Source organism: Mauremys reevesii, linkage group 3 (assembly GCF_016161935.1).
Source record: "Mauremys reevesii isolate NIE-2019 linkage group 3, ASM1616193v1, whole genome shotgun sequence".
NCBI classification, from domain to species: Eukaryota; Metazoa; Chordata; order Testudines; family Geoemydidae; genus Mauremys; species Mauremys reevesii.
Window position 1 is genome coordinate 151,111,033 of NC_052625.1, and position 27,945 is coordinate 151,138,977.

At 41.8% G+C, this 27,945-nt stretch overlaps 1 protein-coding gene and 1 non-coding gene across 2 annotated transcripts; one reads left to right on the top strand and one right to left on the bottom strand.

Annotated features, from left to right (window-relative positions):
- The first annotated feature begins 4,149 nt into the window (after positions 1 to 4,149).
- On the top strand, positions 4,150 to 27,945 carry TMEM30A (transmembrane protein 30A). Its single transcript, XM_039529210.1, has 7 exons — positions 4,150 to 4,820; positions 14,521 to 14,637; positions 16,608 to 16,715; positions 19,603 to 19,690; positions 21,288 to 21,431; positions 22,030 to 22,236; positions 26,421 to 27,945. Exons 1-7 carry the CDS (start codon positions 4,578 to 4,580, stop codon positions 26,612 to 26,614), a joined length of 1,101 nt encoding a protein of 366 aa, XP_039385144.1. The 5' UTR covers positions 4,150 to 4,577; the 3' UTR covers positions 26,615 to 27,945.
- LOC120402453 lies at positions 15,606 to 15,801 on the bottom strand. Its single transcript, XR_005597243.1, has one exon. It is a non-coding gene; the product is annotated as a U2 spliceosomal RNA (small nuclear RNA).

A 27,945-nucleotide genomic window follows, 5' to 3' on the forward strand; every position in this document is an offset into this window, starting at 1 on the left:
CTAATATTCTTTTGTTTTGTATAAACTTTTTATAGAGAGTTCACTTTCACTGGGTATAAAGTGCTGATATGGTAACCAATATGAGAAAGTTATAATGACATCCAGAATTTACATAGCATATTTCAATTTCCTTACACAGAACAGAGGAATATGGACTTCCAGTGTAAAACGGGAGTAAGACGGTGGTGAATCAGACCCACTTATGTGCCATTGATGCCTATGAAGTTACACCAGCACAAAATGGGAATTAACATAGTGATAAACCAAGCCCATTGCCTTAAAAAACTTTACCTGTGAATGAATAATCATCTGGGGTAAGAACTGGTTTGACTTAATCTATAACGAACCTGACAGCTATTTAAATCCATGAATAGCAACGTTAAAAAATGAAAAATTGGTGAAGAACATGATCTTCTTTAGAAGTCCCTATGGTCAGTCAGATACTTTAAATAGTTGTTAACATGGGTTTATGTGAGGAAATATAATGGTTCACTTTTTTTTTTTTTTGTAAATATACTCAATTTTTGAGGTGGAGTGAGTGATGTAAACTCTTCAGTTCTTCAAACACAAATCTTCCCGTTAAAGTCAATAGCAGTTTTGTAACTGATGTCTCTCTAGGAAGCATTGGACTTAAAAGGGAACTAAAATTAGAACATTTTTTGTATAAAATCAGAAACTACCAGATAATCAACTTTGGTGCATTGACCACTCCATTTTCAACTGTGAATTCTCTGATTTTTTCTATTTGTCACAATGTTAACATTTTTTAAATAATTGACTTTGTATTAATGTTTGTTTTTACTTAAAAGAATATTGTGGATTCATATATTTTAAGTATTTTCTGAGAACTAGATAAATTTTATTCTCCAGCAGTGTTTGGGTATTTTATATTATACTTCATTGGGTTTAACAATGTACATTTGTATCTAAGTTCAAGTTTTGTTTTATGAAAATTAATTATAGCTTTAATTATTAATATATAATATAAATTATCACTTTAGTTATTAATGTATATTATTTATTATAGCTTTCTTGCTATAAAGAAGTTCACAATCTGATGGAATAAATTCTTGCAGAACCTAAGAATAGCCATACTGGGTCAGACCAATGGTCCATCTAGGTCAACATCCTGTCTTCCAACAGTGGCCAATGCCAGATGCTGCAGAGGGAATGAACAGAACGGGTAATCATCAAGTGATCCATCCTGTCACCTATTTCCCAGCTTTGGGCAACTTCAGAGTATGGTTTTGCATCCCAACCCATACTTGCTAATAGCCATTGATGGGCCTATCCTCCATGAATTTACCTAGTTCTTTTTTGCACCTTCTGTTTTGGCCCTCACAACATACTCTGGCAAAGAATCCATAGGTTGACTGTGCCTTCTGTGAAGATATCCTTTCTTGTGTTTTAAACCTGCTACCTACTCATTTCTTTGGGTGACCCCTAGTTCTTATGTTATGTGAAGAGTAAGTAACAATTCCTTATTTACTTTCTCCACACAAGTTATGACTTTATAGACCTATCATAGTCCCCGCCTGAGTCATCTTTTCCATGCTGAAAAGTCCCCGTCTTATTAATCTCTCCTCATATGGAAGTTGTTCCATATCCCTAATCATTTTTGTTGCCCATTTCTGTACTTCTTTCAATTCCAATATATCTTTTTTGAGATCAGGCAATCAGATCTGCACGCAGTACTCAAGACGTGGGGATACCTTGGACTTATATAGAGGCAATATGACATTTTCTGTCATATCTATTCCTTTCTTAGTGATTCTCAACATTCTATTAGCTTTTTTGACTGCCGCTGCACATTAAGTGGATGTTTTCAGAGAACTAGCCACAATGACCCCAAGATCTCTTTCTTTAGTGGTAACAGCTAATTTAGACCCCATCATTTTATATGTATAGTTGGGATTATGTTTTCCAATGTGCATTACTTTGCATTTTTCAACACTAAATGTTATCTGCCATTTTGTTGCCCAGTGACTCAGTTTTGTGAGATCCCTTTGTTAAATCTTAGCAGTCTTCTTTGGACATAAGTATCTTGAATAGTTCTTTATCATCTGCAAATTTTGCCACCTCCTCACTGTTTAACCCCTTTTCCAGATAATTTATGAATCAGTTCTGGCCCCAGTACAGACCCCAGGGGGACACCACTATTTACCTCTCTCCATTCTGAAAACTGAGCATTTATTCGTACTCTTTGTTTCCTATCTTTTAATCAGTTACTGACCAAAAAGAGAAAAAAGCTTTTTCAGACTCAATGTGATATATAGATTAAGTAGTATACCACATGGCAAGCTTCTTAAAATTTTATTATACCTACATAGACATCCAATCTTAAGGTCTCTTTCAAATGTAACTTAGTTAATTTCAACATTCTTTACCAGTCTTTGATACAGCTAATTAAGATTAATTAACACATATAACAAATTAAGGCCCCAATCTTACACTGAGCTCTGCATAAGTACAGGATATCACTGATAGGCTGGGATGGAGAAAGGGCATTAAGGGGAAAAGGAATACTGGTGTGTGTATTTTTAAAAAATGTATTTATTTCCCATTTTCTATCCACTTTGCCTAATGGCCTCCACAAAGCAAAAATGTTTGAGCTAGCCAGTTTATCACCACTAGGTGAAATTACATGTGATATTTTATTTTTGCTTGCTTAAATGTGATGTCCCCCATCCCCCAAGTTAAAATCGTGGAATAATATCAATCTGTGACCCTATCTAGACACATGTTGTACTGCTTTGACTATACCTATAAAGTCATACAACTCCCCTAGGGTGGATGCAGTCATAATCTGTCTACAAGTGTTTATTCCAGTATAGTTTTCTTCTTCACAAAAGGGGGAATAAGCTACACTGCTATAGTTAAAGCCCCACTAGAGACTGTACTGGTATAACGATTTCAGTTTAAAAAAAAAATCAATCACACCCCTAACAAAAATAGTTACACTGGACAAAAGAACAAAACTAGCTCCCATAGTGGGTACCCAGCCAAAGCCACTTACTAAGTACAGTCAAAATTAAACTAGTCCACCTTTGTAGTGATTTTGGCAGCGCTAACACAGCAGATGATGCAAGTGGGTGGGAAGGCAGAGAAGACTTCTTAGGCCATGTCTAGACTACCCACCGGATCAACAGGTAGTAATCGATCTATCCTATACTCCACCTCAGCAGGAGTAAGCAGAGTCAACAGCGGAGCCGCGGCAGTCGACTTGCTGCCATGAGAACAGCCAGGTAAGTCGAACTAAGATACTTGGACTTCAGCTACATGAATAGAGTAGCTGAAGTCCAAGTATCTTAGTTCAAATGCCCCCCCCCCCAGCGTAGACTAGCCCTTAGTCTCTTTTGCCTCATTGCCCCTGCCTCAGCCTGGGCCAACAGAGGTAGAGTCCAGTCGATGGTGCACTCCCCTGACAACAGGGCAGGTCTACACTACAGCCCTGCTCCGGGCTCTGAGATCGATCCACCAGCAGTCAATTTAGCGGGTCTAATGAAGATCCGGCAAATCGACAGCAGATCGCTCTCCAGTCAGCTTCTCACCAGAGGAGTAGGGAAAGTGGAGGGGAGAGTTTCTCCCGTCGACCCCCCGCCCCAGTGTCGTCCCCGTGGTAACTTGAACTAAGGTATGTCAACTCCTGCTGTTATTCACGTCGCTGCAGTTGCGTAGGTCGATTTACCGCGGCAGTGTAGACAGCCGACCCCAGTGCTTCCTCATTCATTGCTGAGCCTCGCAATAAGCGTTTGACAAAAGCCGTTGGCAGCTCTCCCAGCGCGCGCGGGCTCAGCCCGTTAGCGCAGCAGGGGCGGGGCAAGGCCCCTGGAGCCAGGCAGTGACCAGCAATGGTCGCTGGGGGCCCGGCTGGGCTCCTGGCGCTCCCGCGCTGCGGTGCCCAAACTAGCGTCCTGTCGCCCGGCCTCGTTCGCGAGGCAGAGCTGATCCGTGCCCGCGCCCGCTGGCCAGGGACGGCGCGAGAGCCCTGAGCGGGGCGAGAGGCGACATCCCGCCGTGCAGCTCAGGCGGCCTGAGCCGCCCCCCCATGACGTGTTCGCGTCTGTCTCTGCACAGGACAAGAATCGTTTTCGTAACGCACCGCAACAGCCCACAGTGACGGCAGCGTGAAGCGCGTCACTAAGTCACGCAACACCTCCCCGCTGAGCGTCGCGCGCCCCAACCGGGGCAGGAGAGATTGCGCATGCGTGGGCAATCTCGCGCGCGCTCGCTCTCTTCACGCATGCGCCTTCAGGGAACAGGCAGGAAGCCCCACCTACGCCGGAAGGGTGGAGCTTATCGTCATCGATTATGCGCCCCAGATCTAAACAAGCCCCTGCCTCGCCTGCTGCTGCGGCGGCGCATGCGCAGATTGGGGAGGGCGGGCGGAAGACGGTGTCCCGATCACCCGGTTAGGGGAGCTGGTGACGTTTGTTTGTTGTTAGTGGCTCCGTGGGTGCGGAACTGTCCCCTTCCTCGCGCGCAGGCGCAGTTCTCTCCCGTTCCTCACTGGTCCGAGCGGAGGCGGCGTCGGTTCCCGAGCGGGGCGCTGGCTGCTTCCCCTCCTCAGCGGCCCCATGGCGGTGAACTACAACGCGAAGGAGGAGGCGGACGGGCACCCGTCGGGAGTGGGGGCCCCCGGCGGGGCAGGGAAGAGCCGCAAGCCGGATAACACGGCGTTCAAGCAGCAGCGCCTGCCGGCCTGGCAGCCCATCCTGACCGCGGGCACCGTGCTGCCCGCCTTCTTCATCATCGGCCTCATCTTCATCCCCATCGGCATCGGCATCTTCGTCACCTCCAACAACATCCGCGAGTACGAGGTGAGGGCCGGGCCGGGGAGCGGGCTGTCAGGGGCTGGGGGACCGGCGCTGGCTCTCCCTGCCCGGGTGGGGGTTAGCCGGGGATGGGTCTTTGCCCTGGGAGGGGAAGTCTCTCCCGTGGTGGTTACCGGCGCTGGCTCTCCCGGCCCGGGTGGGGGTTAGCCGGGGATGGGTCTTTGCCCTGGGAGGGGAAGTCTCTCCCGTGGTGGTTACCGGCGCTGGCTCTCCCGGCCCGGGTGGGGGTTAGCCGGGGATGGGTCTTTGCCCTGGGAGGGGAAGTCTCTCCCGTGGTGGTTAACGGCGCTGGCTCTCCCGGCCGCGGAGGATGACGGGGCTGCCGGCTCCTGTTCTCAGCTGGTGCCTCGCACCCCTCGTCTCGGTGAAACCCTGGCAGAGGGCGAGCGGGGGCGATTTTGAGCGCAGGAATTGTTCGGAAAAGGGAGCTGGGCTTGCTAAAGCCAGGCAGACCACTTCTGGGAAATACCCTGTAGGGTAGGGACCCCGCTGTACAGTACTGGCCTGGGGTGGAGAGGTGTGGAGTTAATAGCTCTCTGCCTTCCATAATTTACCACGTTATGGTTGAGGGTACAAATGCCACTCTGAAACAGAGAGAGAAAAGTCCCCAGCCTGGGTAATAGCTGGAAGACCCAGTGTTCCTCATGGAGCATCCATTCCTCAGACCAGGGTCAGATGAGGTAGGTTTTATAGGTAGCATGATAGTCTAGCAGGCTGCAGGATTAAAGGGGTTCTGCTGTTCCATTGGGCATTGCCAGATCCTTCTTGTCTCTTCATGCTGTTGTGGTCAATGTGGTTTTGGAGGTGAAGAAATCGCTTCTGTAGGAAATGACTGTGTTTCTCAATTTGGTCAAATGTTAACGTTCTGTTTTTAATTACTTGTTTATTTCTTGCATTGACTAATGGAGGTTGAAAGAACATAGAGTGGTAGACTCAAAACACTGAAGAAAAACCTTGCCTACTATCCTGAGCATCCTCCTTTGATACTGATTTCACTAGCTCAGTGGTCTCCAACTTTTTTACACCTAAGATCACTTCTTGAATTTAAGAGCAACCCAGAATCTATCCCTCCCCTTCCCCCTGAGGCTCCACCCCCCCATCCCCTATCACTCACTCTCCCCCACCCTCACTCACTTTCACCGGCCTGGGGCAGGGGGTTGGGGGTTCGGGAGGGGATGCAGGCTCTGGGCTGGGGCTGAGGGGTTCACAGTGTGGGAGGGGCTCCGGGCTGAGCCAGGGGCACGGGGTTGGGGCACAGGAGGGAGTGAGGGGTGAAAGTTCTGGGAGGGAGTTTGGGTGCAGGAGGGGGCTCTGGGCTGGGGCACTGTTGTGCAGGAGGGGATACAGGGTGCTGGCTCTGGGGGGGTAGGTAGATGATGTGCAGGAGAGGGTTTGGGTTGCGGGCTCTGGGAGGGAGTTTGGGTGCAGGAGGAGGCTCTGGGCTGGGGCAGAATGTTGGAGTGTAGGAGGGGTATGGGGTGCTGGCTCCGGGAGGGGGTCAGGCCTGGGGGTTGGGGTGAAGCCTCCTGCCGGGCGACACTTACCTTGGTCAGCTCCCAGTCGTCAGCACAGCAAGGTTAAGGCAGGCTCCCCGCCTGCTCTGGCCCCGCGCCACGGCCAGAAGGGGCCAACACCCCTGTGGGCGGGGGCACGTGGCTCGGCTTGCTGCCCCTCTCTGCAGGCAGCACCCCCGCAGCTCCCATTGGCCATTCCCGGCCAATGGGAGCTCCAGGGTCAGTGCTTGCAGGCAGGAGCAGTGCACAGAGACCCGTCTCCTCCTCCCGCATGGGGCCGCACTGGCAGCTTCCAGGAGTGGCGTGGGAACAAAGCAGGCAGGGAGCCTGCCTTAGTGGCAGCCCCACTACACCACCGGAGATCGCGATCAACTGGGAGAGTCTGTAGGATCGACCAGTCGATCACGATCGACAGGTTGGTGACTACTGCTCTAACCTGATCAGCATACATTTCAACACTAGGACCTTGATTTCACTAGAAAAAAAGGTGGCTTTTTGCCACGTTTACTAACACATGGTAAAATCCCAGTGTGGACAAGGCAAATATAGTTTAATGCTAATAGCAGGCTGAGGTAAACATCTGTAACATGTTAAAAGTCGTGTTTATTTAGTGATTATAAAAAACACATTTTTCCTAGCATGCATGCTCCCTAGAAGCCTGACATGTCAAATAAATTTAGCAGTAAATGCACCGAAGGTGTGTGCTCTTCAGTCTGCATTTTCCAGTGATATTGTAGTATAAATACTCAGACAATACTTTGCATCTGGTACACCGCTACCTTGATATAACGCCACCTCTTATATCCAAATTTGGATATAACACAGTAAAGCAGTGCTCTGGGGGACGGGGGAGCTGCGCACTCTGATGGATCAAAGCAAGTTCAATATAACACAGTTTCACCTATAACGCGGTAAGATTTTTTGGCTCCCAAGGACCGCGTTATATCAAGGTAAAGGTGTACTTAGCTACAGTATTCATATAAACCCTTAAGCTTTGGCTTTACAACTCTTAAAAAGCTCGCGCTGAAAAGTTGCACATCATCGTCAAAAACAAACTTGCTATCATTGTTAAATCTGATCAGCTCTTATCTACTCTACGTTGTGTTGACTTAGACCCTGATCTTGCAAATACTTACATATATGCTTAACTTTACCGCTTTCAGTAGTCCCACTTAAAATAGTGGGATTACTCACAGTAATAAAGTGAAGTGCATATGTGGCTGCAGACTGAGCCCCTTAAAAATACACTTTGGTGTGCAGATCAAGTCATACCAGTTATGTAAAAAACAGTATTGTTCACTTCTATCTGTCAATCAGTGGAGATAACCTCCTTGAGGAGTGAAGATGGAATAGTTGTGGAAATTATTTCATTAGCTAGATTGAAAGAGTGTCTGCGATTTTTCATTTGTATATCTTTGTTAAAATGTTAACACTACCATAATGCAATATGCAAAGGAATATAAACATCAGACTACTTAAAAAAATAAATGAAACCCTCAAAGGCAAGGAATTTAAAAGATAAGGTAGAAATGTACTTTATGTTCTCCCAGTTCTGTGTGTGCTCTTAATTGCTTTCTAAAAATATACATGCCTTTCTGCTCAGATTTGAGCCACACATCCCATCTCAAAATCAACCCTGAGCTTCTTAAAAGAACATGGTTGGATTTGATAGAGTAACTTTAAGACATTTTCTTGAAATAACGCTTAGGATGGACATGTAAACTCTAAATTTGAGTGTTCTTTTAATGATTGGGACAAGAGTAAAAAGTTGTTGTTTCTAACACATCAACCACCATTGTAGCTCATCATTGCTTTAAAGAAACAAATTTCCTTAGTTTCGTTCTAGAAAAAATTATTACAACAAAAAATATTTAAAATCAAAGGGCAAATTTTTCAGAACAGAATGCCTGAAGTTAAGGCCTTAAATCTATAGTTAGATAGCTAAATTTATGTAGTCTGATTTTCAGAAAAGCTGTGCCCTCCCAGCCTCAATGAGTATGTCTGTACTGCATCTGGGAGCAAGCCTCCCAGCCCAGGTCTCATAGATTCATAGACTTTAAGGTCAGAAGGGACCATTATGATCATCTAGTCTGACCTCCTGCCCAATGCAGGCCACAGAATCTCACCCACCCCCTAACCTATGTCTGAGTTATTGAAGTCCTCAAATTGTGGTTTGAAGACCTCAAGCTGCAGAGAATCCTCCTTCATAGCTGAACTGTTGTTTCAACAGTTACAGACATGACAAAACATTCAAGCTGTGCATGACCTTTGTTGCCAGATCACCTTGATAAGCCACAGTACCTGCCAGTTTGTAGATGTTTCCTCCCTTCCTTTTACCATCAACCCATCCCAGATTCAGTTTGGGGCAACATCTTGTCTGGAGGTTCCAGTGTTCTTTTGCAAAACTGAATTGTCTGCACCCCATAAGAAAATGTAGGAGCTCAGTGCTGTGGCATTATAGTCCATCTCACCTCTTCTGGTCTCTAGCTATTTTATTGGCAACACTTCAACTTCTCTAACCACTCAGTGACAGACTTGAAGGTGGCAGTTTTGCAACAAAAAAACTTCAAAAACAGACTCCAAAGAGAAACTGCTGAACTCGAATTAATATGCAAATTAGATACAATTAACACTGGCCTAAACAGAGACTGGGAATGGTTGGGTCATTACACTAATTGAATCTATTTCCCTATGTTAAGTTCTCCTCACACCTTCTATGGGCCATCTTAATTATCACTTCAAAAAGTTTTTTTTCCTCCTGCTGATGATATCTCATCTCAATTGATTAGACTTTTCCTGTTGTTATGCATACTTCCACCTTTTCATGTTCTCTGTATGTATAAATATCTCCTGTCTGTATGTTGCATTCTATGCATCCGAAGAAGTGAGCTGTAGCTCACGAAAGCTCATGCTTAAATAAATTTGTTAGTCTTTAAGGTGCCACAAGTACTCCTGTTCTTTTTGTAGCAGTAGTTTGCCCTTAATATGTACTCCATTGAAGGAAGGGGATACAAAGGATTCTCTTACTGAATGGCAACTAACAAGGAAGAACTCAGAGAGGCATATGTTGTCTGCCAGGAACAACAACAAAGAGAGAGAGGGTGAAGATATCAACCAGAGTTCTTTTGAACTTTAAAATAGCTTTAGCTAAACTGTTGATTAAAAAGAGAGCAGTAGCAGGGCCACAGATTTGTGTTAGTGGAGCTCACACTAGTGTGGTAAAAAAGCTGTATAAATGTTGCCGCTCAGGCTTTCTAACCTAAGAGGTAGGGTGGGCCTGAGAGCCGAGCCACAGTGTCAAAGCAGTGTCTACGCAGCTATATTTATCATGCTAACACGGGCCCTGCTAACACAAGCCTGTGAACCCAAGCTGCCAGATGCAGTGAAGAAATACTGTGTGAGGTCACTGGTGCTTCAGTTACTTAATATCTTTGAAAAATATACTGCTTTTATTTAGGTGTCTAGGACCTTGACCTAACAAACATTTGCACACGTGCTTAACATTTCTTGCATGAGTAGTCCCCCTGATAAAAGTTAAACATGCGGTTAAATGTTTTTGGGATTGGGTCCTAAATATAGACATAGGGCTTGGCTACACTTACAAATTTGCAGCGCTGCAGCAGGGTGTGAAAACACACCCTCTGCAGCGCTGCAAATTGCGGCGCTACAAAGCGCCAGTGTAGTCAAAGCCCCAGCGCTGGGAGCCGCGCTCCCAGCGCTGTCCTTTATTCCCCACAGGGAGGTGGAGTACGGACAGCGCTGGGAGAGTTTTCTCCCAGCGCTGGCGCTTTGACTAAACTTAGTGCTTCAAAGCGCTGCCGCGGCAGCGCTTTGAAATGCAAGTGTAGCCACAGCCTAAGAAGCTTTAATTGAAAGTTCCCAGTTTGAAAATTTTTCTTACATTTTGTGTACTATTTGCCTTTTTCAGCTTGGTTGGGAAACATTCTGTTCATTTTCTTTTTTGGGTTCTTATATTGAAACTAAGACCATAGTGTCTATATAAATACATAAAATGGATCTGCTAGCTGTAGAGGAATGTTCATTTAAAAATAAATAAATAAATCTGGTCCACTGGTTTTTTTTGACAAGTTGAGGTTCAATGGCATGGGGTATACGTTGTGATGATAAAAGATTATATGCCAGTGGAGATCATTCATTTATTTCCCAGACTCTTTAATGATTGTCTTTATAAAGATATATAACCAAATTTTCTTCTGCAGTCTAACCCCCTTGTGCTGCGACAGACCCGCTGGATTCCCTTGGCATGGGTAAATCCCTAACTGGCGTAAAACCATTTTAGTTGTTTTCTTGCAGTCCCTGGAATGGAATAAAGGGTGTGGCTGGGTTGTGGCTGGAATGTGATTGTGCCATGGCCGTTTCTGGCTTACATATTGTCCCTTCAGAGCCGTAGCTAGCTGGCATATTTTAGAGCAGCCTATATGCCACTCTGAAATAATCCAGAGCTGACAAATAGAGCCCTGCGCGGATTCAAAATTTATATCTGCAAAATTTATATCCGTGATCTGCAAAAATGATCTGCAGATATAAAGCAGATATCTGCAGGTTTGCAGGGCTTTAGATACAAAATTTGGATCCACATCCATCTGTGATCCGCAAAAATGGTTCGCAGATATCCGCATCCATGGATGCAGATATCCGTGGATTTGCAGGGCTCTACTAACAAAGGCACCAGGGTGAAGGAACAGGAACCAGTTCTTGGACACACCTCACTTCCCCTTAGCTGTGAATGATAGGCACACTTGTATAATCTAGCTCATAGAATTTTCATGAACAATGTAATTTTTTTGGTAACTATTCTATGGTTTAAAACAAAATGAACATGTTAAGCACTTTACAGATTTGAAACAAATTCATTTTAAAGTAAAATTTAGTCAAGTAATGTCAACATTTGATATCTTTATTGCTTATTTTCCAAGAAAGCCATGTTTACCAAACAGTTGAATATTCTAATACAGTGGTTCTCAAACTTTTTTTTTTTTTCACAGACCACTTGAAAATTGCTGAGAGTCCACTTAATGATCTTTCCAAATGTTGTTTGTACCATTAGTTAACTATTGTAAAGTACTTTGGTTAGCACTATATAAAAAAACAATAATTTTTTTTTGTTCTACAAATAAAAGCGCACAACTCATGTTTTAATATCAGTAGTCTTACCTTTCTAATGCAATGGATGTGCCCTCTCTCCCCTGCCGCAGCAGCCCCCAAGCTGGGGCTGGGAAGGAAGGGGGTCTCTCTCCTGCCACAGCAGCCGCAGAGCTGAGGCTGGGAAGGAGGGCCATCTCTCCCTGGCAGCTGCAGCCCTGGAGCTGGGGAAAGTCTCCCCTTTCTCTGGCAGCTGCAGCCCTGCACATCCCAAATTTCTCCCACCCCCTCTTCTCACCCCACTGCCCCCTCCCACCTACCCTCTATACCCCGTAGAGGCCACCACATCACCTTACATGTGCATCTTCTCCAAGGTCCAGGCACCTAATTAGTGGAGCCACGCTTGCTTCTCTTGTGTGTGGCCACCCAGGTGCACATCTTAGAGGGAGCTGTCTGCGGACCACCTGAATGGAGCTAGTCGTCCATAGACCACAGTTTGAGAACCTTTGTTCTAATAGCTGTCTGAGTCAGTGAATAATTCCACTTCTTACTATACGCAAACATGTTTATTCCATAAAATTATTTATAAGTTACTGTCTCTTGTTAAAAAAATAATGGTTGTATTGGTTTTATTTATGAAGGGGGGTGTATAAGAAGCAATTTAAGCATACTTTGTTAGTACTTATCACTCAGCTAAATGTCGAGTATCAATATAGGTTTCACACTGATTTCCATTCCACTTGTCATGAATTGAAATATGGAAGCTTTCCAACAGCTTTAACGTAACATAAAATTACATATCCTTTACATGAGTCGCTTTTCTAGCATTTTCTGAAATTCTATTTAGGTCACATGAACATACTTCAGAGGATGGGTAGTGTGTTCATAGCAGTCCAGTTAATAAAATAAATAAATAAATTTGTTGGATGGAAAACAAGTACACCTCTATCTCGATATAACACTGTCCTTGGGAGCCAAAAAATCTTACCGTGTTATAGGTGAAACCGTGTTATATTGAACTTGCTTTGATCCACTGGAGTGCGCAGCCCTGTGCCGCCTCCCTCCCCCCGCCCGGAGCACTGCTTTACTGCATTATACCCAATTTCGTGTTATATCAAGGTAGTGATGTATATGGCTAGCAAAAAGGTGTCTTCGGTGTCTTACCAGTTTCTCTTGCTTTCTTTTCCTCTACCCTGGGAACAGTGCAACAAGTATTGGATAAATTTAAATTATTTAGGAATCATTCGGGAATTGAAACATAACATTGAAAATCAATTCTAAAAGATACTGACAGACTGATTCAGGTCTAAAGCAATTTTTTTAAACTATCAATAATATGATGTATACAGAATGATTGTCCACTTATTTACTTTGTAAGGATGAACAAAATTGACCTATGACAAGGCAGTTAAGTGTGCTGTCAATTTTAGATGACCCACAAATGAAAAAAATTATGGAGTTTGTTCTTTCTCTTTCTGTATTGCTGCTACTATCAATTACTGTTTATTATTTGTATTACCATAGAGCTAAGAGGCCCCAATCAAGAGTATGGTCCCATTGTCGGTATACAGACATCTGGAGAGAGAAAGAGAGAGTGATTTTCTACTTCATAGAGTTTACAGTCAGTTGTTTAAAGACCTGACATTTTAAAATATAACCTGCCTTTTTAACCTTAAAATAACAAGCTTTGTTTTTTATGTAGGACTCTTTGGCTGACTAGAGAATAGAGTGGGCTCTGAGTATTAAGATTTCTGTGAAAGATACTTCACCCTAGGTTTGTCTTGTCATAGGAAAACTATCAATTGTTGGCAACAGGTGTCAGTACAGGACTAGTTCAACTGCTGTTTAACTGCTTGTATATATAAGGACAGACTGGGCAGCACTGTTACAGATCTGTATCCAAACACATTGCTGACAGAGACTGCTGAAATGGTGCTGTTTCCAAGTGAACACAGGGCCTAAAACTTGTTTATTTTTTAGATAACCCTATTTAATTCAACTTTCTTGCCGACACTCAAACCTGGTATACACTAGAAAAAGGATTGTTGATAATGGGGGTAGGCAATAGGTTCAACTGCAAAAATAGACCAGACCAGGGATCCCCAGCGCGGTGCCTGCGGGCGCCATGGCGCCCGCGGGGGCATGTAAATGCACCCGGATCCTGGTCAGCGGTCGAGCATCCGCTGAAATGCCACCAAATTTCTGTGGCATTTCGGCAGCAACGCCTCTTGATGACGCCGCTTGCCGCCGACAAGCGACATCATCGAGAGGCGTCGCCGCCGAAATGCCGCCGAATTTCGGCAGCATTTCAGCGGATGCTCCACTGCCGCCATGGTCCTTCGTCTGGTGCCCGCCAGACAAAAGGTTGGGGACCACTGGACCAGACAAATCAATGTGCAATAGCCTTTTGGAAAACCATCCAAACAGTTGGTCAAATTATCACTGTTCTGTCAGGACACAGTACAAAATTCTTGTATTTACATACTTTGTAATAAAGGTTTGTTTAAAACACCAAACAGAATGATGAGTTGACCCATGCATATATTCTCTGAGGTTTTTAACTCTTCATATTAACGTTGTTTGAATTACATCATTTTAAAACTTAGGTAATCCATAATCAATCAAATAAACACTGATGGTTTTCTCCACTATCCGGTGGTAATCTATTCTTCCTAGTTTTCTTTAAAGACATGCCAACATCATTGTCTTAATATCTTATATTAAGAGCTAGCCTTTCAAAAGTAGCCAGCAGCTCCCAGATTGGGGTTTGAGTGCTTTTGAAAATCTTGCCTCCTCATTTAGGTGCCTAAATGGGGAGTAACAATGTATTAAGTAAACCTCCATGAGTTGATTTGTTTTTAGCACAGACATTCTTTTTTTTTTCCTTCTGTGATGTGAAAAATCCACTTGTGAAACCTTAATTCTATATGAAGTCTTCTGTGTGGGAATATTCTTTGGATTTGAGATGGAGTTGATTGAGAGAGAGCAGAGATTACGTCAGTCTGTTTGGTTTAGCAATCATGATTTATATCTTTCTCTCGTAACTCAGTATCCTCTTTCTCTTGCAGATTGATTACACAGGAACCGACTCTTCTAGTCCCTGCAACAAATGTTTAAATGTGTCCTGGAATAGCACACCACCTTGTACTTGCACCATTAACTTTACACTGGATCAACCCTTTGAGGTCTGTTACTTTGTGTGTGAGTTGTTATCAGAATTACTCTTAATTTTATGTTCATGCCTTTTGCATTTTATCATTGCTTTTGTAAGGTATTGTACTAGCGATCTTAACATCTGCTTAGTTAAGTCAAAAAACTAAATTTTTATGTTAGAGGAACATCATACTTGCCTTATTCTTAAAAATTCAATCCTGTCTTCATCCATCAACTAATCCTGTGTGTTGTATCTTCTCCACAAACTACATCTAGTGCAACAGGTTTGAATCAGGTCTTAATTTATTTAGCATCACCCAGAAATGTTTAACATTAACTGGATCCTTAAGTCACGAATCCATAGATTTACCATGTGAGATTTTGACGGTCTGTACTGAGCTTTTTATTAAATTCTCTTTCTGTTGCACCACTGATGGTACAATATGTAGGAGCATTTGCATAGACTGCCTGCTGATGTTTTAACTATCATTAACCAGGGTTAGATGACCTGTTGTAAAGATACAAGTGGCCAGCCTACATTAGCACTCCCAGTCATTGATGAAACCACGTGGGTGGTGGTGCAACTAAAGCAGATTTTAACAATAAACTCAGTGTAAACAAGGCTTGCAAACTAGTTTTATGAATGTCCCTAAGGGCATTCAGTTTTACAAAAGTTTGGGGGTCTTATGCTTTAAAAGAAAATTTGAGTTTGTGTGAATTTTAGAAACACTCTGTATAATGTAAAGATTTGGAAAACTGAGACTCCTTGAATTGTGCAATACCGTATGACCAAATGCTGCCTGACCACTCCTGTGTGGTTAGTGAGAGAGACCCAGATCAGAATACCCAATAGTCCTGTGGTTGCAGTGCTCTTCTGACAAGTGGGAGACCACTATTCAAATCCATTCTCCCCTTCAGACGGGGTGGGGAGGAATTGAGCCTGGGTCTCTCACATTCCAGTGAGTGCTCTAACTACTAGGCTAAAAGTTTTTTTTTTTTTTTTTTTTTTTCTGGTCCTGGAGACACTGCAATACCAGGTCAATGCATGGGGTGGACAGAGCAAGCTTCTATTCCATCCCATTGTTTCAAAAATCAATTTAACATACAGTCCTTAAATAAAGGACCTATCAGATATTAAACTGATAAGAACAGACACTACGCTTGATCTGAGCTCTAAGGAGCTATAAGAAAGGTGGCTGCTGCTCCTCCATTGTTTCATGCAAGAATGGCTTAGGCGCTAAGCCGTCTGACTCCAGGAGAGGAGTTTCCCAGCTGTGGATCACAAGCAGGCTTAGATGCCTCTCTGCAGCCCAGATTTAGCCAGTGAAAATCCATGAGAAGAAGGGGTGGGAGTTATGATAAACCTCTCTTATTGGCATCACCCATTGACTAGATTAGGCAAGGAGCCACCTAGCTTGCTGGCTTGTGTGGATCACAGCTTTAGTCACCTATCTCTCCGCATTCATTGTAAAGAAAGCTAGGCTAGGCACCTAACTCAGGCTTTGTGGATTCCATTATTTCAGTGATTTTTCTAGGTGCCTAAAAGTTAGGCACAGCAGTACTCAGCATTGCTGTGCCTAAGTCCCTTTGTAGGTGTGGGCCTTAGTTGTTGGATACAATGAGTGTGGGAAAGCCCCTGGAACTTAGATATTGACACTAAAGAAACTGTCATTGTTGCCTCTGAATTGTTAAACAGTGAAGGTAAGGTATTTCAGCATTTCTTCTTGATGACTTGTGTATGTGAGGTTAGAAGGACACAACTTGTCTTTCAGATGCCAGGCTGAGTTTACAATACCTGCAGTATAAAACATTTTGTTTTGATTTGTCTTCTGAGCTAATACATTATGAATATTATTGATGTAGAATAAATATAGAACATCAATATGTAAAGATTTGTCAATTTCCTGGCTGTATCAACACATTAATGTATCTTATGGATCCTTATCTTATGTATTGGTGTTATTGAATATCCTCTTTCAATCTGCCACCTTGTGTTTTGCAGACCAATGTGTTTATGTATTATGGACTGTCCAACTTCTATCAAAACCATCGTCGTTATGTGAAGTCTCGGGATGACAGCCAACTAAATGGTGATAATAGTTCTTTACTTGTAAGTAAACTTATGCTCAAATCTAATCATCTGTAATAATTAGATAACATAAATCCATACGCTGCAGAGGCATTTTCAACATTGAGGTGAAATAGACACTTTTCTTTGTGCAGTAGGAGACATTGTCAAAGAATCAAAGTTATATTGGTAACTTCATATATGTTACACTTAATGGACATTATATACACCTCTATCTCAATATAACGCTGTCCTCGGGAGCCAAAAAATCTTACCGCATTATAGGATAAACCGTGTTATATTGAACTTGATTTGATCCACTGCAGCATGCAGCTCCCCCCCCAAAACTGCTTTACCATGTTATATCCGAATTCGTGTTATATCGGGTGGCGTTATAACAGGGTAGAGGTGTACTTCTATCTGATGGATTGTGGTACAGTAGATTGATCATTGCTCACTGCAAATAAATGTGTTCGATTAGCTTAGATCTGTTGAGCTTTTCAGGCAGTGAAACCAGTTTAGCTCCATTTGATCTGTCTGAAGTTTTATCTTTCACTAATGAACAATGTCCAGCTAGTTAGCAGATTTCAGTGCTTAGAATTGGATACTCAGATTCAGCATTCCAGTTGATTAGCTACTAGTTATCAAATATCAATACTAAAATGCATGTGTTCAAAACAACTATATGAAGTTTCTCATGTCCTTGTTAGGGATGCTTTGTCTTCCACAGGCAGTGTGGGAACAAAAAGGATAGGGATAAATGGTCAGTTTTCACTGTGGAGAGAGGTAAATAGTGGGGTCCTCTAAGGATCTGTACAGGGACCTATGCTGTTAAACATATTCATAAATGATCTGGGAAATGGGGTTAACAGTGAGGTGGCAAAGTTTACAAACGATACAAAATTACTCAAGATAGTTAAGTCCAAAGCAGACTGCAAAGAGTTAGAAAGTGATTTCTCAAATCTGGGTGACAGGGCAACAAAATGGCAGATGAAATTCAATGTTGATTGATGCAAAGTAATGCACATTGGAAAACATATTCCCAACTATGCATACAAAATGATGGGGTCTAAATTAGCTGTTCCCACTCAAGAAAGAGATCTTGGAGTAATTGTGGATAGTTCTCTGAAAACATCTGCTCAATGTGTAGCAGCAGTCAAAAAAATTAACAATTTTAGGAACCATTAGGAAAGGGATAGATAATAAGACAGAAAATATCATAATGCAAATATATAAATCCATGGTACACATCTTGAGTACTGTGTGCAGTTCTGGTCACCCCATCTTAAAAAAGATATATTATAATTGGAAAAAGTAGAGGGAATGGCAAAAAAGAATAAGGAGCATGAAGAGAAATTAAAAAGAATGGGACTGTTCATCTTAGAAAAGAGATGACTGGGGGGGGGATATGATAGAGATCTATAAAATCATGAATGTTGTGGAGAAAGTGAATAAGAAAGTGGTATTTACCTTTCATATAATACAAGAATTAGGGGTCACCCAATGAAATTAATATGCAGCAGGTTTAAAACAAACATAAGGAAGTACTTCTTCACACAAGGCACAGTCAACCTGTGAAGCTTGTTGCCAGGGGATGTTGTGAAGGCCAAAAGTTCAAAAAAGAATTAGATAAGTTAATGGAAGATCGGTCCATCAGCGGCTAATAGCCAAGATGATCAGGGATGCAACCTTAATCTCTGGGTGTTCCCGCTTCTGGCAATGAGTGGTTTAAGGACTGCACAACAGGGGATGGATCACTTGATAAGTGGCCTGTTCTGTTCATTCCCTTTGAAGCATCTGGCACCAACCACTGTTGGAAGACAAAGTACTGGGTTGGGGCCATTCTTATGTTCTTAATTAGGCCATGTTTAAACTATGGGTGCTACAGTAGCATAGCAGTGGTGCCATAGCTATGCCATTCAGTGAAAGACATAGACTACAGTGATGGAATGGGTTTTTCCATCACTGTAGGAACTCCACATACCCAAGGGACTATAGCTAGGTCAACGGAAGCATTCTTCCATCAAACTGGCTGCATCTACATTGGGGATTAGATCAGCATATCTGTGATCATAGAATATCAGGGTTGGAAGGGACCTCAGGAGGTTATCTAGTCCAACCCCTTGCTCAAAGCAGGATCAATCCCCAGACAGATATTTACCCCAGTACCTTAAATGGCCCCCGCAAGGATTGAGCTCACAACCCTGGGTTTAGCAGACCAATGCTCAAATCCCTGAGCTATCCTTCCCCCAGAAGGTATGCTCAGAGGTATGGAGTTTTCATATCTGTAGCTATGTCAACCTAAATTTTAAATGAAGACTGAGCCTTAGGCTCTTGGTAAGGGAGTTGTTGGCTATTTGCGGCTCCAGCAGATACTTCACTCTCTGTTCCCTGTGACCTTTATAAAAGGGTGGGAGAGTTCCAGTAAATGGCTGTTGTGCCAATGAAGTCAATTTTATTTACTTGGATGTTTTGTCTCAAAACAGGGCGAGTTGGGGGAGGAGTTACCATTTTTACATTTTCATTTTATAGTATCTATTGGTCTTATATCAGTATATAAATATTTTATTGTTAAGTGCCTAAGTCTTTTTTCAGATAGTCTTAATGGTTTAATGGTGGAAATACGTTTTAAATATAGTTTGGTTATTCTGAAGCATTAGATCAAAAGCATACAAAAATTCCACTATATAGAGCATTGATTAAAAAAAAAATTGTATTCTACAAAATATATGCACTATGTGGGTTCTGAACTCTGATTTAGTTTTTGTTTAGTGAGTAAAAACTATTACAATTAATATTAAAAATGATATTTTAAATAACTTGAATTGCCAAGTCTAAACTGTTATTCAAAGGATGCAGAAAATGTAGTTTATAATGGGATTAGTTAGCTGCAGATCTTAACTATCTCTTCTTTTCTTTTAAACATTAGCATCCCAGTAAGGAGTGTGAGCCTTACAGCACGAGTGAGAATAAACCCATTGCTCCTTGTGGAGCTATTGCCAACAGTATGTTTAATGGTATGGTATGGTATTTTCTTTTAAATTACCTTATAAAAATCTCAAGACACTTTTGCAATCTGGTACACATATCAAATTGTGCTATAAATTATTTGAAATTGATGTAAAATGTTAGAGGATTTTGTCTTTAAATTAGACAAGCTTTAACTGTGCAAAGCAAATAGATTTTGTTATGCTTGAGTGCGGAAGGGGAAACATGCTAGGGGAACTGCTACTGCTTATTTTCCTTCTGAAACTGTGTTATCAGATTCATTCAATTATGACAGCAAGGGTTGGGGATAACTTCCACATGGCACTGGCTGTTATGTTTATCTAGTACATATGTGGTACTGTATATAAAATAAAATATGGAGATCTGAGTGAAGAGTCAGAGTCTGAGGGGGAAAACGTGGGCGAGCACAGCAAGGACAAAGGAGAGCAGAGGAAATTTGGGGGGAGGAAATCTAATAAATAGATATATATGAAAAGTATGGGGAATGAACAGGACGAATCAGAAATACCATTGAATCACAGTTATGACATAATTGGTGTCACATAAACTTGGTGGGATAATTCACATGACTGGAATATTAGATAGAGAGTATAGCTTGTTCAGGAAGAACAGGCAGGGGAAAGAAAGCATTGCTTTGTATCTAAAAAATGTATACGCTTGCACTGAGTTTGACAGGGAAGTAGGAGACAGACTTGTTGCAAGTCTCCGGGTAAGGATAAAAGAGGTATAAAACAGGGGTGATGTCGTGGTAGGTGTTACTGTAGACTACCTAACTAGGAAGAAGAAGAGGTGGATGAGGCTTTTTTTTTAAACAACAAATAATGATAAATAAAATCCATCCAAAAACACAGAACTTGGTGGTGATGGGGGATTTCAACCACCCAGACATCTGTTGGGAAAATAATACAGCACAGCATAGCTTATCCAACAAGTTCTTGGAATGCATTGGTGACAATTTTTTATTATAGCGTGTGGAAAAAGCAACTGGGGAAGAGGCTATTCTAGATTTGATTCTGATAAACGGAGGAACTATTTGGTAATCTGAAAGTGGAAGGCAGCTTGGGTGAAAATGATCATGAAATGATAGAAGTCATGATTCTGAGGAATGGTAGGAGAGAAAACAGCAGAAGAAAGACAATGGGCTTCAAGAAAACAGTCTTTAGCAAACTCAGAGAATTGGTAGGTAAGCTCCCATGGGAAGCAAATCAAAGGGGGGCGGGGGGAGGAAGAGTTCACAAGAGTTGTCAGATTTTTAGAGAGACATTATTAAGGGCACAGGAGCAAACTATCCCAATGTGTAGGAAAGATAGGAGGTTTTTAAGAACAGGTTAGACAAACACCTGTCAGGGATGGTCTAGATGATAATACTTAGTGCTGCCTCAGTGCTGTGGACTTGAAGACCTATCAGGGTCCCCTTTAGTCCTACATTGCTATGATTCTATGATATATTGTGTCCTATGAAACAATTCATTTACTCTGATAGTCATGGCTATAAATGCTGCCTTCTCCAGTTTTTGTGGAAATATCAAATAAACCTGAACAGATTAAACTAGAGTCAATTGAAGGTTTTTCTACTCCTTCTCTAACATGAATTTCTCATATTAGATACATTGGAATTGTTTCGCATTGATAATGAAACAAGGATCCCTATTATTTTGAATAAAAAAGGTATTGCTTGGTGGACAGATAAAAATGTTAAGTTCAGGAATCCTTCTGGAAATACAAATAATTTGACAGCACTTTTCCAAGGTAAGATCTTAAAATTTTAAATTGAATAACAAAATACTGAAAACATGTGAAATGCTTTTTAATAAAAAGCTATTGTTACTGATTATTTTTTTTTCCAAGTACAAGCACTGTAGTGGACATCCTAATATCACTATGCTGTCGTTCTGCTAAGAATACCAAGCTCAACACTTTTTTTGCCATGCAGAGAGATATATGATTGTCTGAAAATGACAGAAACTATGTGTGTCTCTATTTTACTGTAGTATTTTATTAATTATTTAAAATCAGTACAGTCATTGAAAGAAACTGATATTTTAAAATGCTGGAATTAGAACATCTTATAATTCCCTGTGTATCTTTCAGAAAGTCTAGAAAATGTCAAGTTAGTGGTTTGTCAAGCAAAACATAAATGTCATAAACATACTCTCTGGCAACTGTATTAATTCCTTCTATTGATTTATAATTGGCCAAAACCAAAATTACCTTTGATTGCCAGTATCTGGAATTGCACACACACTTCAGAGTCTTAGAAAAAAGTTCTTAAGTGCACACCAGTATCTAAACCTGCAAGATATACCTCGTCTAAATATTTCTAGTTAATTGAATTCTTTAATTTTAGGCACAACAAAACCTGTGAACTGGCCCAAACCAGTGTATATGCTGGATTCCGAAGCAGACAACAATGGGTTCATCAATGAAGACTTTATTGTGTGGATGCGTACTGCAGCATTGCCTACATTTCGTAAACTCTATCGCCTGATAGAGAGAAAAAATAACTTGCAACCTACCTTACAAGCTGGAAAGTACTCTTTGGACATCACATACAGTATCCTTTATTGAAACTTTTAAAACTGCTGATATTACCTGGAATATTTGAATGTATGTATTTATAGCTTTCAGAATTTGTCACTATTTCAGTTTTGAGAACATGTGATGTGATATGAAACTTTTTTGTTTTGAGATGAATTCAGAGAAGCTAATGCGAAGGATGTTGTTTGTGAATAACTAATATCCTTTTTGTGCTTTATTTTATTAATTGCATAGCAGAACCACATAGCATGTCTACTTGTAAATTAATGAAATTATCAGCCCAGTTTACTACTTGTGCAAAGAAGACTGCTCTGGTAATTGGCTTGAAGAAGGCAACATAGTATCTATAATGGAGGTAACCAGTTTGATATTGTAAAGAGTGCCCAAATGAATCACTATAGAAAAAACTGGCATTTATCAGACACATGGAAACTTTCTGGTCTAAACATTTCACATTTTTTATTTGTCCTCGAATGAGAACTGGTCCTTCGACTTTTTTGCAGGCTTTTAAGTTGGTTTTTGCTGTGAAAACTTGAAGCTCTGAGGATGTAGAGATGTGCAGAGACTTCTTGATGAATTTTGTCAAACAGCCTGAGTTTTTAAACTCCATAAACTGTGAATAACTTTGGGTCAGGAAGAATGTAGGATATGTTTGTGGAGTCTGCAAGCTGTTTAAACCAATTAACTTTGATTCCAGAAAATTAGAGTCTTCTGACACACTATAGTGTAATCTCTTTAGTTTAATTTACAAGTTTTCATTTCCTGCTCAAGAAATTGAGAAGCATGCTGCTGCACAGATTTCAGGATATACAGTTGCAGCCTGATCCATAAGATATGTAAATCCATCTTCTGGCAACCGTAGTCCTGGCATTTCTTAATTTTGGGTGCTTGACTTCGTAACTTTAGTCATTTACTTTTACTAGTTTTTTGTACAGAATGTAGTGGCAGTAATGTGCCAAGTCCTTTAGACAGGTATAAAGACAATCATACAGTCTAATACTTCACTGAGGAGAGAACGATAGTGCCTTTTGAGGAGATGGTGGAGGCATGGCAATGCAATCGATGGATTCCAGGTACAGGGCTTGCATGGTAAACTCAGAGACAAAGCTGGAGGATCCTTAGGGCTTGTCTTCACTGCAGAGTTAACTTGGGCTTTTACTTGGATTTTGTCGCTAACCTAGTTCATAACAGGGCTAGAGATCTGTGTGTATAGTCAGGATGCTTTCAGCCCTGGCTAGCTGCCCTGTCTGGGGCTATAGGCTAAAGCCAAAGTGCTGTTTATGCATGGTCTGGTAACCAGTTCACTTTGCAGTGTGGGCACAGGCAAATCAACTCAGGAACTACTAGTCTGCCATTGCCTTCCCACAATCCTCCACCAGGCTGTATATTTTTGCTCTCTGTCTCTTCTCCATTTCCTGGTCCTAACAGGCCAAGACAAGCTCCTCACGCAGCTCCAAGAACGTGGCCTTCCTCATGTGGAAATTCTGGGCTTTCTGCTTCTCATCCCAGATCTCCATGACAGTATAGTCCCATCACTCTGCTTGTGGTTCTGCTGCAGAAGCATTAGGTTGTGGGGATTCCACAGTGTTTAAAACCTCATCAACTATCTCCACTACTCCATGTCTGCATTCAGCTTTTGTGATCTCCTTAGCAAGGCACACTGCTGCATTCTCAGGGTTACAAGCTGCTGCCAGAATGCCCCCTACCAGTGTCATGCCTGCATCTGCTTCCTGTTTCCAGAATGAGAGTTGCATTAATGCCAACCACAAATGTGTTGGATCCAGGCCATGCTACAAGTTAGAATGCAGGCTGCAGTCAGAAAGCTACGGAATGATAAACTGAAAATGGTTTTCTTCTGGTGAGCTAAGACCACTTCAGCACAGGTGCCTAGAAAGGACAGACAGGTTCTTCCACAAAACACTGTGGAAATAGTTCACAGAGCCATGCAGCACTAAACAATAGGATATTACCCCAGAAGTCTTAATGCTTCACATGTGAGAGTACAGCTCCCAAGTGGACACAGTCCAATGGATGCACTCAGGTATAGTTGTGTGCTGTTGCCTTTTATGGCTGGGCTACATCTATGTTGATAATCATGTCCAGATCCAGTCATCTCAGTTACTTCTACAGTGAAGACATACTGAAAAGGGGAGAAGTAAAGCAGGAGGTTTGGGTGTAGTGAAGGGAGAAGGAAAGACAATGTGAAAAGAATAGGAAGGATTGAACATGAAGGACCGTCTCCCCCCCCACTTCATAGATACTAGGGTTGGAAGAGACCTCAGGAGGTCATCTAGTCCAACCCCCCGCTCAAAGCAGGACCAATCCCCAACCAAATCATCCCACCAGGGCTTTGTCAAGCTGGGCTTTAAAAACCTCTAAGGAAGGCGATTCCACCACCTCCCTAGGTAACCCATTCCAGTGCTTCACCACCGTCTTAGTGAAAAAGTTTTTCCTAATATCCAACCTAAACCTCCCCCACTGCAACTTGAGATCATTACTCCTTGTTCTGTCATCTACCACTGAGAACAGTCTAGATCCATCCTCTTTGGAACCCCCTTTCAGGTAGTTGAAAGCAGCTATCAAATCCCCACTCAGTCTTCTCTTCTGCAGACTAAACAATCCCAGTTTCCTCAGCCTCTCATAAGTCATGTGCTCCAGCCCCCTAATCATTTTTGTTGCCCTCCGCTGGACTCTCTCCAATTTATCCACATCCTTCTTGTAGTGTGGGGCCCAAAACCGGACAGAGTACTCCAGATGAGGCCTCACCAATGTCGAATAGAGGGGAATGATCACGTCCGTCGATCTGCTGGCAATGCCCCTACTTATACAGCCCAAAATGCCATTAGCCTTCTTGGCAACAAGGGCACACTGTTGACTCATATCCAGCTTCTCGTCCACTGTAAGCCCAAGGTCCTTCTCTGCAGAACTGCTGCCTAGCCATTTAGTCCCTAGTCTGTAGCAGTGCATGGGATTCTTCCAGCCTAAGTGCAGGACTCTGCACTCATCCTTGTTGAACCTCATCAGATTTCTTTTGGCCCAATCCTCTAATTTGTCTAGATCCCTCTGTATCCTATTCCTACCCTCCAGTGTATCTACCACTCCTCCCAGTTTAGTGTCATCTGCAAACTTGCTGAGGGCATAGTCCACGCCATCCTCCAGATCATTAAGCATAAAGAGAAATTCACTTGATGGTTAAGAGTCTGCCAAGGCAAAGAGCCTCACTGCTTACCAGTATAGCAATTCTGTTCTATTCAGGCTCTTAAGCCACGCTCATCACTGTAGTATCTATCTGCCATTTTAGTAACCTGACACTCTTAATTCCCCTATCACTTAAAGCCAAAACTGAGCAATTGTTGGGAATACAGGAAAAAAGGACCTTTCCCCAGTGACCTACAGCATAACCTACTGCCTCCTTTTAATGAAAGAGGAGGCAAGCTTCAGGTGGATCCAACAGTCAGCATCCCCAATTTGCAGAACAGGTTGACAAATAAAGTTAGCAGGTGACGGAGCTAGGATATAAACAGTTCGCAAAAGCCGCAGGGAGAGAGAGGGGAGGCAATTACACTCTGAGGAAGCACCAGCCAGCTCAGAGTCTTAGCTTCCACTTCCATTGATGTTCCTTTCTTACCTCCTAGTATGGACACAAACTTCTCCAGCAAATACAGAATCTGTTTAATGTACATCAGATTTTTTGCCTTCAGACGTGTAAACTGTAGTCATTGGAGCCATGACAGTTTACACCAGCTGAGGATCTGCCCCAGGACATGCTTAAAATTGATCTGAAAGGTGAATGAAAGCCAGTGAAGGGGTTTAATGAGATGCATGTGGTCAGAGCAGCAGGTAAAGTAGATGACAGATTGAAGGTTAGATGAGAATCCAAAATACCAGACAGGAGGAGGGTTGCAGAAGTTGATATTAAAAATTTAGCAGGGTCTGTACAAGAGTTCTTAATCATTTGTGTGACTAGCAGCTGTGTACTGGTCAGTGAGAGAACATTATTGTTGTATTTCATTTTGCTGCACAGTAGTGGAGAGTACATGAAAACTGAGAATTAAAATTAGGTCACTAAGGAAATCAGATATTGAGGACAGGGTGTGTTACATTCTGTTACCAGCTGAAATGATCTCACGTTTTAATATGCCAGACATACTACTAATTAAATGACTGAATTTAGGATGAATTTTCCTATACGTTCTTCAGATTACCCTGTGCACAGTTTCGATGGACGGAAACGGATGATCCTGAGCACCATATCATGGATGGGAGGCAAAAATCCATTTCTGGGAATCGCTTACATCACTGTGGGGTCCATATGCTTCTTTCTAGGAGTTGTGCTGCTAGTCATTCATCACAAATACGGAAATCGAAACACTAGTGCGGACATTCCTAATTAATCTTGCATTCTGAAAACAAATGTACTGCATGTGCATCAAGGCCAGTCCAGAGTGGGCCCAGTTTTTGATAGCTTAATCTGTTTATGTTGCTTCTGAAGCTGGGTGCAAAACTTTCTCTAAAGCCTTTCTTCCCCTTGCTGTGGATTGACTTTTGAAAATGACGGGTATTTAATTAGCTATACTGATTGTATCTATGCTGACTGCATAAATGGTTTTCTGATGTTGGCCTCTTCCTAGGCAGGCTATATGATGCATATAGCCCCTGTTCCCTTAATGCATCTGCTTCTTGTTTCTGTGCTATGTAATATATCCATATGATACTGTATGTACAGGTTGTGTGGAGAAAGGAGACAGTTTTAGGATATAGTATAACTTGTTAACCATTCATGTCAGTGCTATTAAAAGGAAAAATAATAAGTCTTTAGTGTTTGTTCATGTCACTGTATTGTGTGCATATGCTTTGTTCCTTGCTGAGATGTTTAATATATTAAAGTTGTAAAATATTTCCTGTATAAGCGTGTTACACATTAAATCTTCATAAAGTGCTGTTATAAATTCACATAACTCTGTATTTTAGATATTAGATGTGCCTGGCATGGGAACTAACATCCCCTGAAAATGTCAGGAGATCTGTCAACTGACTGTATGGGTGAATTTCCAAGTCTAGTTTCCACTTGAAAACAGTTGTTGAGATAAAAAAGCAGCTTTGTTCTAAATATTTCTTTTGCTTGAAGTTATATTTAGAACAGTTTACCCATTGTACTTGTGATCTTGCTCTTTGAGCAGCTTGAAGATATTAATCAAGAAAAAATGAAGTTCTTTCCAATCATAAATCTGGGTGGAATAACTATCTTGCTGATGGAGGAACTTCCTTGTTCTGCTCTAGTTAAAAATAGGGCTTAGATGTTCAGAGAAGGCTTTGTTGTAGTAAATCAAATGTAATATTCGGTTCCCTCATTATTTGGAAAAAATAAAACTGAAATTTACTTTCGAAGGTAAGTGTTCAAATCCTAAACTGAAAGAATTCATAGTTATTGAAATGACTATCCCTTTTCTTTTTACATAGATTAAGCTTGGCATGAAAATCATTTAAATGTCTGTTGTAGGTAGTGTACGCTATTCCCTCAAATCTCAATATTAAAACCGGTTTCATTTTTGTTGGTTCATTCAAAGTTAACTGTAAATTGTAAGCTACTGCATTCTAGTAATTTTAGACGATGCACATTATACATTGTAATTTAAATGGCAGAGGTTACTTTACATGTAACTGGCTTGATAAAGTATCTGAATATTCAATATTGAATAAATGCTGCAAATTATTTATGATGAAA

Bases quoted from the DNA above. Each gene is read 5' to 3' on its own strand.
- TMEM30A (XM_039529210.1), top strand. From the start codon at position 4,578: ATGGCGGTGAACTACAACGCGAAGGAGGAGGCGGACGGGCACCCGTCG. The intron at 14,638-16,607 runs GTCTGTTACTTT...TGTGTTTTGCAG, and splicing joins CACTGGATCAACCCTTTGAG to ACCAATGTGTTTATGTATTA. The intron at 16,716-19,602 runs GTAAGTAAACTT...TTTAAACATTAG, and splicing joins GTGATAATAGTTCTTTACTT to CATCCCAGTAAGGAGTGTGA.